General features: G+C 43.1%; 2 protein-coding genes across 2 annotated transcripts; one reads left to right on the top strand and one right to left on the bottom strand. All coding sequences in view use genetic code 11, as the record gives it.

Annotated features, from left to right (window-relative positions):
• Window positions 1-639: 639 nt before the first annotated feature.
• EGR_05403 (Protocadherin gamma-A9) lies at window positions 640-3,964 on the top strand (the record flags this gene model as incomplete). Its single annotated transcript, XM_024494652.1, has 2 exons — window positions 640-1,324; window positions 1,572-3,964. 2 exons carry the CDS (start codon window positions 640-642, stop codon window positions 3,962-3,964), a joined length of 3,078 nt encoding a protein of 1,025 aa, XP_024350979.1.
• A 1,835-nt stretch (window positions 3,965-5,799) lies between these two features.
• Window positions 5,800-12,387, bottom strand: EGR_05402 (hypothetical protein; the record flags this gene model as incomplete). Its single annotated transcript, XM_024494651.1, has 7 exons — window positions 5,800-5,943; window positions 7,157-7,193; window positions 8,079-8,193; window positions 11,266-11,297; window positions 11,575-11,675; window positions 12,225-12,326; window positions 12,367-12,387. 7 exons carry the CDS (start codon window positions 12,385-12,387, stop codon window positions 5,800-5,802), a joined length of 552 nt encoding a protein of 183 aa, XP_024350978.1.
• Window positions 12,388-12,509: the final 122 nt, after the last annotated feature.

Here is a 12,509-nt window from a genome sequence, read left to right as displayed (position 1 = left end):
GAATTGTGATGAAGAAGGGCTAATGCAACTAGAACTTCCGATTTTGTCAGCATCTACGGGGAGGCAACTCTTTAGAAAAGAGGTCTCCCATCTCCCAGACGTGAGCTATCAAGCCTTCTACAAAAAAATGGAATAATGACATTTACGTTGTGTTTTGGTAGTTTTTTCTTAGCTGACATTAATTAGTGGCTTTGTCATTTCCGAAACTCTGCCTTAGTGGATAGCATTCTGTGTCAAGACTGACATTTCCTTATTTAAAAAGTACTTATATTTTAAGAAGAAAGAGATGCCTGCTCCAAATTTTTTGTTTCTTATAAAATGGAAAAAATATTAAATTCGATCAAAGAGGGATAGCAAAGTGATATAAAACATTTGATTGGTTCTCACAGACCAATGAGATAATCCCCACCCATGAGCCAATCATATTTAAAATCCCCCTCCAGCAAGTTAAGGGACAAATGAACAGCCAAACATCGCCCCTCGAGGTGAAGTATTTGGAGAATGTACAAGTCTCGCATCACTTTGCAGTGTCCTTCACCCTCGGTCATGCATTTCTCCACACCTAAGTCGGGATTGGTTTGCCCCCATGGAGCAGTGTAGATTACCTCCTCCGCCTCTTCCTCCATTATCTGCGAATCCATGCCAGTCAGATTTCTGTATCCCTCTCCCTTGTCTCTCCCGGTGGTTCTACTGCTTTGGCTTGCCTGTCTTGGTGAGGCAAAATTTGTCGAGTTGACATTCCATGTAACTGAGCACTCCGAGGCCAACAAGTTGATTGGTAACGTCCTCCAAGGCATTGCACTGTCCAGGCAAGAGGTACGCTCAATCAGTGTGGAATCACCGCCACCAGAGGAATGGATTACCTATGTACATATCAATACCACCACCGGGGATATTTACACCAGCGGAGAGAGTCCAACCACCCTAGATCGTGAAGTGATCTGCCCCCTTCGGGTTGTAGGTGAAGTGATTCAAGAATGCCAATTCTCCCTCCTCATCTCAATCAACCAAAAGTATCTTGTCTCACTTCATCTCATTATTGATGATATTAATGACTCACCACCTCTATTCTTTCATCATGGTCAAGTTATTAAGGAGTTGGTTTTAAGTCTACCCGAAAGCGCAGCGATTGGGGAGACTGCTTTAGATCTACCCACTGCTGTGGATCCAGACTTAAAATCTTCACTCTCGCCTATAACTTATCACCTGATTGGTGAAAATCTTCCATTCTATCTACTCTCTCGAGGTGGAGCACCCAAACTCTATCTCTCGGCACCACTGGACTTTGAAAGTGTTCCACTCTACAAATTTTTTCTGCAAGCCTGTGAGGATCACCACGTAGAGCATCTCTGTTCTTCCATCTGTGTCCTAGTCCACATTGAAAATGTCAATGATCACGCACCCACCTTCCTAAATTCTACCTATAATGCGGTGATTAATGAGGATACGCCAGTTGGAGCCACTATTCTCATCGTGGAGGCCGTTGACAATGACTCAGCGCCCTTTGGAAATATCTCCTACAACCTCCCTTAGTAGTAAGAAGTCATCGGATGAAACATTCCCCTTTGCAGTGGATGAAAGGAGTGGTCGAATTTTTCTTCGAGCCCCACAACTTGAACCCAAGCGGTACTCCTTCGTGATTGAGGCTACAGAAGGTGTCAACTCCACCTCACCTGTCAGTAAAAGTGCCACTGCATTGGTTGCCATCTTCGTAGCTGATGTGAATAATCACCGACCCATTATTGAGTTAAAGCCATTCAGTAATGCCTCTACATTGGCCTATGCTACTATTAGAGAGGAATTTGTTGTGGAGCATCAAGAGGAGGTGATGGATCCAACTGTCTTGGCTTATCTTACCGTCACAGATAAGGATGAGGGGAGTAATGCCCTCTGCACCTGTCGCCTAGACGAGTCACCTCTGACAAGAGCTTTCGAACTGACCAAAGTGAATCAACTGTCACCGCAAATGAATGTCTATCGACTAATTGCCATCAAGTCGTTGGATGCCGAAGACGCTGTAGTGCTGAGGCATCTCATTCAACCAGTTGAAGCGGATCGGTGCAAAGGGGTGGCAGGTTTTCTGGTCTTGAAGATCACCTGTGCAGATTCAGGAAACACGCCACTAGAGACCCAGGCAACAGTCTACATTGCTCTACGGGATGTCGACGAGTATCCCACAAAATTCGTGTTCCCCGATTCCACGGAAGTGTATCGAATATCTGTCAAAGAGGATGTAAAAGTTGGTACCAAATTGATGGACCTCGTAGTCGATGATGTGGATACTGGAAAGTGTATTCAAATGTCGACAAGTCTTAAAAATGAGCAAATATTTTTGGAATCTGATAGTGGGACTCTAGTGTTGAGATCACCTCTAGACTACGAAACAACAGCCTCGATTTTATTCACAGTTTCTGCCGGTGAACGAAGGATCCATCCAAGGGGTCAGCCATCTGCCACTGCCACAGTCATCTTAGAGATTATAAATGTGAATGACAACCAACCGCGTTTAACCGCCCTGAAGGCTGTCGAGAGCAAGATGTGCCAGAAGATGATCTCTTCTATCAATGACTCGATCAATCAAACTATAGACTGCTTCGTCCTGGAAGTGGAAGAGGAGGTAGAAATTGGATTCCGCATCCATCATCTTGTAGCCATCGATGCAGATACCCCCAACACCACTAGCGGATTTATTTTCTCTCTGGCAGGCGCCTATGCCCCTGTTAAGCCGCATAAAGTAGAGAAGTTAAAGGTGTCCCCTCTTGAGGTGACCAAGAAAGGCGATCTCCTAGTCACCGGACGGTTAGATAGGGAACAATTCAATTGGATGGATTTACTCATCTCCGTCTCCGACGGGGAGGAGAGTTCCGTATCCCTACTTCGTGTCAATCTTGTGGATATAAATGACAACCAACCAGTTTGGCAATTCCCCTCGCCTACGGATTACCACATCTCGGTTAGCCTCTTTGCTCGAGTTGATGTCATCGTCTCTCGAGTTCAAGCCCTCGATGCCGACTTTGGTGCGTTGAATGGGGGAGTGGAGTACAAAATTTTACCCCAGCCAAAAGATATTATTGCTTCAGGTCTTCTGCTCGAGCATCTTACGCATTCCTTGTATGGAAGCCATCTCTTCTCCATCAATCCACTGACTGGAAAGCTAAGTGTCAAACAGGCTCTGCCAAATCAAACCGCGGTGCCCTATCGCCTAGACTTGATTGCCGTAGACAAGGGAAAGCCGACGCTAGAGTCGACGGCTCATCTCCTTATCTCTCTGGTTGATAGACCCTTTAATGATGTCCAAATGATTCAAGCCAATCCAGTGGGAGGATCAAATAATCTACAAAATGATGGAGTGGATACCATTCAAGCCTCCTCTTTAAACTCGGTGGTTGAACATTCGGGGGTGCGAAGCACCCCCTCCAGTATGGAGAATAGGATCCACATTATTGGTATATCTGCGGGGGTTCTGACTCTCTTCTTCTTTCTCGCCGTCATCTCCTTTGTCTTGTGTAAACGGGTGCAAAGTGGTAGTCTTTCCTTATGTCGAAAATCCTCCAATTCCCTGGAGTTACAGTCAAATCAACGACACAGTTGGAGTCCCAGCATGGCTTCACCGGTTCATGAGGTGCTACTAGAGCGACGAGATCCGGTGATTTTATCAACTCAGCCACCTTCACCACCACCGTTACCGCCGTCACTGCCACCAGCTGTACCACCTCCGTCATCTCCTCCCCTATCGGTGGTTGAAATTCCCACCTGCTCAATAGCATTCAGTGGTGCTACATCATCTCCAATGGAAATGAGTAGTGTCAAGAATGTACCTGTCATTGTCAGTGTTGCCGTTCTTCCTCCCTCCTCTTCCACACCCACCGAATATGTGGTCATCTCTGAGGGTGTAACTGTCACTCCGTCAAAATACAGTTGGAAGGTGGTAAATGACAGTGATTATATCATTACCGAGAGGTAGAGATGATGCAGTGCCTCCAGCTTCCTTTTTTATTGGCCGATTCGCAGAGGGTGAGCATTCCATAGTCCTGAAACCAAACAAACAAGCAAAAATGCTTCTGCCATGAATGTACTACAAACAAAGCCACTAAAAATAACTCTTATTTTTAATTCTGTATACGCATCTCTGTGGAATGGCAGATAAAATTTTGTATATAAGATTCAACAAAAAAGAAGCTCTGAACAAAAGTTATTCCATTACTACTAGATACAGTATTTCTTCTCTCTTTGTTTCTGCCACCTACACTTCCTCCCTTTTTTTCAAACTCCACCTCGGTCACCCTCCCGTCCCCTCCTTGGCCCAGTTTTTTTTAAAAAAATAAGAAATACCACTTTTTGGTTGATTTTGGTCAGTAAAATGTACCACTGCCTTTACTGGGGTGTTGTGGCAAGAAAGAGGTTTAAAGGGAGAATAAATCGAGGAGGAGAAGGAGAAAAATTAGATGGTATCCAATCAGTTAATTATAAAATTGCGTTGGAGATTAAATAACCTACTCATCTAGGTAGATTAATTTATCCACTCAAAGAAGTGAAATAACAAAAAATTCAGCCTGAATCAATGCGACTTCCTCTCCTTTCGGAGGGGGCGGTGGAATGAATGGACTGGCGAATGAAAAGTGTGAATTCCCAATCTAGGTGGTGGTGGGTGTGGGTGGGAGAACAAAGAGAGACAATGCCTCTGATTGTGAATACGAAAGTACCCGACAGTTTGGTAAACAAACTCCCTCAAAGAGGAGACACGGCATCGGCAGAGAGTGGTCGGTCGGTCGGTCGGATGGTTGGCTGGTGGGTCGGAGGACTTATTTAAACACGTATTGAAATAAGATGGGAAAATTTTGAATGCCTTAAATATCCGATTTAGGCGTGATTTTTGTTCGGATGTTTTTTTTGCTTCTTGAGAGAAAATACACTCTAAAAAGGAAAAATATAACTGCCAATCACCACATTGGTCCTTCTGCCTTAGTTTCTTACTCCTGTAGTAGGAAGAGGGATTGGAGAAAGTCACCATGTTTTGGGACGAGGAGCGCAACGGAGGATTCGACGATACCCTCTCAGTCAGAAGGTAGAGTCTAATCTTCTTGCTGGCGTTTAAATATGATTGGCAAGAAGAGATGATAACCTCAAAGCTAAAAGAGTGCACGAGACTTAAGGTGTATACTGAGAATGTCATTGGCTCTATTCATAGTTGCCATAGTAACTTCACAGTGAATTAAACGCCTTTAAGACTAGCTGTCAGGCCGAAACGTGGACTCTAAACCGATCAGGGTAAAAGTGACCTACTTTCCTTCTTTCCTCTCTGCGATTCGTGGATAATTTGACACCCAGAACCACCTAGTGGGAACAGTTGTTCAGGAGGACAGGCATGTCTGCGGTCTACTAGTCTTGCTAATTGTTGACTTTCTCTTCTTAAACCATATTCTTGCCAAGCCAACATGGCAACGGTAAATGCAGCCCTTTGAAAAGTTCTTTTTTACCCACCTCTTGCATGCAGAACGCACATTAATCAGTGGAGTAGATAATACCTTGTATTCCTTGTCTTGAGGTACTTTTTTGTACCGTAGACACAACCTTCTAGGGTGTTACAAGCAACCCGGTCATAGAGGGAAAGTCATCAAATCATAGCCTAATTATTGTTATAACAGGCACCTAGAGAGCAGTCTCCGTCGCCTATGCGAAGATGAGGTCTCACTCACTATTAATGCCTGTGACAGCCCATTAATCACGTATAATTACTGCATACGGGTCCTGAAAACGATGGCAAATTAAAGGGTGAAAGTGCCTCATTTTAAACACAAATTAGTAAGGTTTAATTTCCCTGTGAAAAAATAAAATGGGGAGGGGCAAGGCGGGGCAGGGAGGAGAAGGAAAAGGGGAAAAGGAGAAACAATCTTCTTCATAGGCTTCTTGGAAAATCCATTTTATTTTATCTTTTTTGGTAACCTTTAAAGAAGGATGAATTTAAAGACTTATTAAAAATGGTTTAAAATGAGTCACAAGGACATTTTTATGTAAGCGCTCTCCTAATTGGTCCAGTACGGTGAGGTCAAGGTCATATAGCTACCGTGACTATGCATGACTGGAAAACGGTCATTCTTGGCCTCTTCCTTTCTCTCACTCCTTAGCCAGCTCGTATCTGCAGTATAGCCAGTTCAGATTCCTTGCTCTTACCATACGCAGAGATGATGGTCCACCGTTTTGTTTTTTTTTCAAAAAGACCAATTTGAAACCCTTCCATTACTGAAACAAATTGACAAAATTATGGGAAACTCCATTTTGTAGAGATTTTACTAATTAACTGATATTTTCCCCTGCTCCAAAATGGTGCTTCTCATTTATTTGGCAGTAGGGTATATTTTATCAATAATAAAGTGTAGAAATGAGAATATTTTAGAGCATTCTAAACTTTTTTAGAAAAAGGAGACTATTATTATGACATCTTTGATAAGTATGAAGACGGTGGATTACGGTAGGTAGTAAAGGCAACATGGATTAGGCATATTTTAGATGTTTTATCCCTCAAAAAGTGACGGAATTTGACATTTATTTGATCATTTGAAAAGTGTTACTGTCAAGTTTACTTCTACCTAGCACGAAACCTCCAAAATTGAGATTTGGACGGGAAAATAGACTCGTCACATATACGTGACGCAGGGTAATTTTATAAATGTTTAAGGGGATATACAGCAAAGCACATGTTAGAGGGAGAAAATCTATTAAACGTAATTGTACATGACTAAGACGAGGCCTGTCTAACAGGCACCCCCCTCGAAACCGCTCTCTCTATATCTCCTGCTCCTCCGAGTGACGCCCATGTTATGCGCAGTCTTCTTTCCAAATACACCACTTTTCTCCGTCTCACTCCACCATGAGATGAGTGGCAAATAATGTACAGGAATTTTTCCCTTCAAAATCCTCTCTTTCCTCTCCATAAATGAATTATAGAGACCACCTCCCCTGTGGTTTTGACCACATCAGTTAACTTGGCCAGAGGATAATCCCCCAAAAAGATGAAAGCCAGGGAAAAATCTAAAGGAATTTTTTTTAAAAATTGGGAATTTCATGCGGTTCTCACAAGCATTAACTCATAAAGTCTTGAAATTATTGACGCCTATGCTGAAATGCTTGAAATAGGGATTGTGAAAATACGCGTGACCTTGAAGTTGCTGATTTTACATTGTTTGGAGAATTTTCTATAAAAAAATAACGTGTGTATTAGACTTCGAAGCCTGTGAATTTCTTTGATTTTGTAGATGACGTTCGTTAATGATCAAAATCCCTCTAATTTAGCAGGAGGAAATGATTTTTGTAGTCGAAAAGTCATCCGCATTCTGGGAGAATATGTAGAGAAATCGCTTTAAAAGTGGGCAATCCTTTGAGATTTGAGGTTTTCCCAGTTTCTTTCTTTGACCTCCTCATGACCCAACTGTCTTATATTTGAGCACTTTTGCCACAGAAACAACCAACAGCTCACTAGGAGCGTCTATTTATGCGGTAGTTCTGCAATACCCTGATTGGTCGATCTTAAGGTCGTTATGATGTGCGTGGCCAATGAAAATATGAGGGAAAGGGAACCACCTCGTTTTGCCAGCAGTCGCTCTCCCATTCTCTCTCGCCGCTCCCCCTAGACTGGATCCCTTTCCCATGTCATAAATTGCCGGTTTCGACCCGAGATTGTCTAAATTTGTTATCGGCCTAGTAGCCTCCTGCACCGCTCAGATGCCGTTTTGTTGATGCATCGCTGGATGAGCGATTACATTAAGGAGGGTCCCTCATTCTAAGAAATAATTTAAAATTGACAAAAAGTCCGGAATCACTTTATCCTGCTTGAAAAGATTTGGCCTTAGCCAAATCTTTTACTCCAGACACAGCCAGTCTTAAAGACTGGTAACTCAGTCTTAGGCAAGAAGCTTCGAGGCCTCATAATTTACCCGTGAGAAGATTTCCATTTCAGGTCGTGATTGCATTGGATGGAATAAGATGAGAGGGGAGAGAAAGGGAGGGAGACACCTTATCACCCCCTCCAAATTTTATACCTTGATGCCTTGAATTTCCCCCTCCAAATTGACTTGATTTACAAAAGCATAATCGCCTCGACACCCTTTCTTTGTTCAAAAATGGAGACAGTTAACAAATTTGACGCCAGTAAAGTGTCACTTTCACCACCTCTTCTCCCCTCATCTTTTAACCAGACTGCAAAAATGCATTGCAAAACCCACGGGAAAAAGATGGTGGTTTTGTGTGTTTGTTGTTTGGCTTTGAAGCAGATACAGTTGTGGTGTAGTTGTGGTCGCAAGGGGAGGGGGTGAGGGTGACTAAGCCGACACAGTACAAGAATATTACAGCAAAAATGTTACCACTTTATACTTGACTGGGCTTTAACCCATCTAAATAGAGTGGTGTGCTCAAGTGCTTAAATCTCATGGGTGTAAATTACCTGTTGTAAGAAGACACTTGCATTTCGGGCTGGGAGTGCGACGGACAGGAGAGTGTACCTTTTAAAGCATAATACTTTGGCCAAGTGATTATTCTCGGAGGCTTAATGTGCCGATTGTTTGAAAGAATGTCTGTTAGTTGCCCACACGAGGTCTAGACGAGGTGGGGGGGGGGGGGGGGGGTTGTGGATGTTTGTGGTTCGGACACTAAGATGGTGGTAGAACAAAATTATGGCGACTAAAGAACCTGCATAGATAATGGAAAAGGGAAAAAGGATTGAAAAAGAAAACCGCCTTCACGACTTACTCACGAGGACGTCCCACTGGAGAGAGGGTGAGATGTTGTGCTAGGCACTGCAATCTGGATGCACCCAAGAGGGAGAAGACAACAAAAATGGCAAATGAAGGAACAACAATCGAGAATAAGTGGAGGGGAGGGAAGGAGAAGAAATTCAAGAAACCACTTATTTTTGCAATTTTTATTTACCGATTAACCTCACTAATTTACTACTCTGAAGGGTAAAATATTTCATGACCTGCTGACAACCCTCACGTCTGGTTGGTAGTCGCTTTTATTAGTCAGACAAGTAAGTATGCGCCAGTGCCCGGCAGGCTAGGACCTGCCTGTAGACATAATAAGATGCAGCAGTCGAGAAATATTTGTTTATTGCTTTGCAATCCATAAGGGCAGGAGGAAAATAAACAAGGTGGAAAGGTTGTGGCATCAAAATGGCTACCAAAGTTGGCAAGATCGTAGGCTTAGCCTAGCCAATTAAGTACATATGTGCCTCCTGTATGATTGGCAAGAGATTTCCTGGCAAATGCAAGCAACGAAAATAATGCAGTGATACCAAATTATAAGTGGAGTACTGCTTATAGCGTTGGTAGTAGTATGTGCTACCGACTCGGTTGGAACTGTAGATTTTTTACCCTTTGGTGTAATCTTATTCTCCGTTTGTAAAAAAGCTTAGCACAAAGTCTGGATGAGGTCCTACAGTAAGTTGCGTGCCTATATAACAAATTATCCTGTAGGGTGTGTATAATGCCTTCAGGCGAGGATACTGGTGGATGTGTGCTAGTGGTTGCCTACTTCTGTCGCCACTGCACCTCTGAGTCATCCCTCCAGGAGGGATGAGACACCTCAGGAGGAAGCGGAAGTCGTAAAAAGGCGAGGAAAAGATAGTCTAAGAGCCTCAAGTTACAAGTGTGTACATACTGCTCAGGCGCAAATCAAAGCCTGAAATGTAACAACTAGAGATGAAAAAGTCCAAGAATATGGTAAAAGGCGGCAGAGACGGAGGCGGAGGTTGAGGCGTAGGGGGAGGGGGGGGGGGGGAAGAAAACTCATCATCCGCAAAAAAGGAAGCAAATATATTCGTCGTAAATTTCTGGAACTAGCGAGTCCCTTTCGCTCCTCCTTCCTCTTCTTCCTTGTGGTGTAAAATAGGGCTAGGATCTTAAAAATCACAGCTTCCTTTTTGCAAATCAACAGGCTTGACCTTCACTAAGAAGAAAAGTGTCAACCTGATAGGAATTTGTAACATCTTTGAGAAAAAAAAGGGAATAAAGGACTTTTAATATCTGGCGGTAATAGGTCCCTTTCCCTCCATTTCGTGTAAGTCCCCTCCATTTTGCCAAAATTTGGCGTAAAAAAGTCATTTTGGCCTTTCTAAAATCTACTGGTAGATATGTAAACGTTATTAAGGGAAAGTGACAAGTGAATAATATTTCTACGATTGCTTGACATTCATCCCACGCAAAAGAAAGGAGCGTTAGGGGCCGGACAACAGGCAGTTAAGGCAAGGGACACCTTCAATAGTTGATTTATCTCTTGTAATCCTTACTTTTGTTCTCAGCGCTCTGTGTCTCTCCTAGGCCTCCGCCATTTGGTGACTGTTAATGCCATCTGTGGCCCCCACCTCGTCCTCCCCCGCATCCAGCAGTTCGACAAGGATGGAGGTTGACCTCTGCCTTGAGACGAGGTGATACGAGAAGCCACCGCGCTGAAATGAGGTTGAAATATTTTAGGAATTGAGTGTGCTTTTAAGCCACTGTCAGTTGCTCGCTTTTTCTTTGAAGTGCCTAATGTGTTCAAGTTGATTGTACATCTTACTCGGATTTTCCAATTACGGGGTAAACAATCTTGTTTATAAATTTCCTTTCTTTCTGGATCATCTGTCGAAGAATCTCAGTAATTCAGGTCATGTGCACCAACTGCAGTAGCGGGAGTAGGAAGTCTGAAGAAGGCGCATTAGTGATAACGTCTGCATTTTACCATAAATTTAAACATACCTCAGGGGGAGACAGTGTAGCACAATCTCTCTTCCCACCTTTTCCACTGCATTGCCCTCCTCTAGGATTGATGGCGCAGTTACAGTCACGAGGTCAAATCAACCTGCCTGTATTCCACCGAACAGATGCATTCAAAGGAACGTCTGGCCTTCTGGCCATCTCACTTCTTTCCTTGTCATGTAACTGTCGAATGCCAAGATTAGGTGGTAGCCACCTGAGGCCTGTAAAATCACCAGACGATTTGGCGAAGAGGGGATGAGAGGTTTCGCCTTCCCCTCACCTTTTTTCCGGTAGGGGTTCTTAAGGACCATGTTCCTATTGACTGATCTCCCACTTCCTACTGTCCTGACTGCTACTGGAGAAGACTAAGTTAAAGGAGGAATATCAGCACACCTTTAAGGTACACCAAGAACTGATTTGGTCTTATGTAAGCTTCGCCTTTCATGTTCTTTAAGGAGAGGGGAAAGTGTTGCACGTCTTGGAGGCATGGAGTGGGTAATAGGTTGATGGCTTTGTTCGTCTCACGTTATACCCACACATACACAGAGAAAGTCATTTCTCATTCCTCTTCTATAGGTGATAATTTTTAAAAAAAAGATGAAAAAATTCGCGGAAGACATTTTTTCTCATCTTACAGAACTTTTCTCTGTAGAAGGAACAGCGTACCTCCGCCTTCTACGTTACCCTCCAACCGATTTTCACTGCCTCTTTGAATGAGTGTATACCCCTACATACACACGCAGGAGGGAGACCTAGATGAAATGCTCTGTAACCTTACGTTGGAAAGCAATTTGAGTAAGTTTGTAGTTTTTTTCTCCTCTCACTTTCTACGGCGCCATAGACTCACTTTAAGTACTCAAATGTAGGCAAATGTGTGCGTGTATATTTTAGCTTTCCTTTACGTTTCCTCCCCGCGTCTTCCCTTTCCTCCGTCGGTCCCTCCTCTCCCTAATGGGAAAGAACACAAGATACAGCTGTAAAGGTATGAACGCAGCCATCGCTTCATCCACCTCTCTTGACAGCTTGTCAGCCCGTCTTGCACATGCTTTATTAATGCTCTGCTCAAGACTGACTTCACCTAATGACACCGTCCGAAGTGAGATGGCAGATTTGCTAAAAATTCTCCCAAGTTTTTCCTTTTTTAATATAGTTGTATCTAGCCCGACTACACCGAAAAAAAATGGCTTATTTAAAAACCACTTTATATGCGATAATTTTGGGCATTTCTAACAGGAGATGCGGGTGGACTGGACTGATGGGATTAGTGGACCACGAAGTCCTCTGACTTGGGGCGATTTTTCCTAGCGAACAGTGAGTAATGTGGAATCAGTCACACTGGCCTCATCTTGTCATTTGGTGCAGGTGAGGTACCGGGTGGGAGGTGGGCCGAATGACGAACCAAAGAACAATGCGCAAGACTGTGTAGCCATTAGACAATCGCCTAACCGGTTGGGATCATAAGCCCCTGGGGTCGTGGCAATTCCCTTCTCTCCTTACCAATTTGAGAAAAAATATAAATAACTCGCACAAAATTTGTATAATCTGTTTTAATTTCCACATAAATTCCTCTTTTTTATATTTTTTATAACAAATTGCTGCCTACAAGTGCCAATATAAAGTATTAGGGGAAAGGAAATACCTCACAGTTTGTGATAAACATGACCTTATTTAATGTAGAAGTTAACCTAATAAATATTCAGCATCTTTTTATTACTTTAATATCCAATTATCCAAATATACTACTTAAGTTTGTATTTTAAAGCTGGAAAGCATTAAGTTTAA

Source organism: Echinococcus granulosus (assembly GCF_000524195.1).
Source record: "Echinococcus granulosus chromosome Unknown EG_S00039, whole genome shotgun sequence".
Taxonomy (NCBI): domain Eukaryota; kingdom Metazoa; phylum Platyhelminthes; class Cestoda; order Cyclophyllidea; family Taeniidae; genus Echinococcus; species Echinococcus granulosus.
The sequence above is the reverse complement of the archived record's forward strand: the minus strand, read 5'-3'. Positions and strand labels throughout refer to the sequence as shown.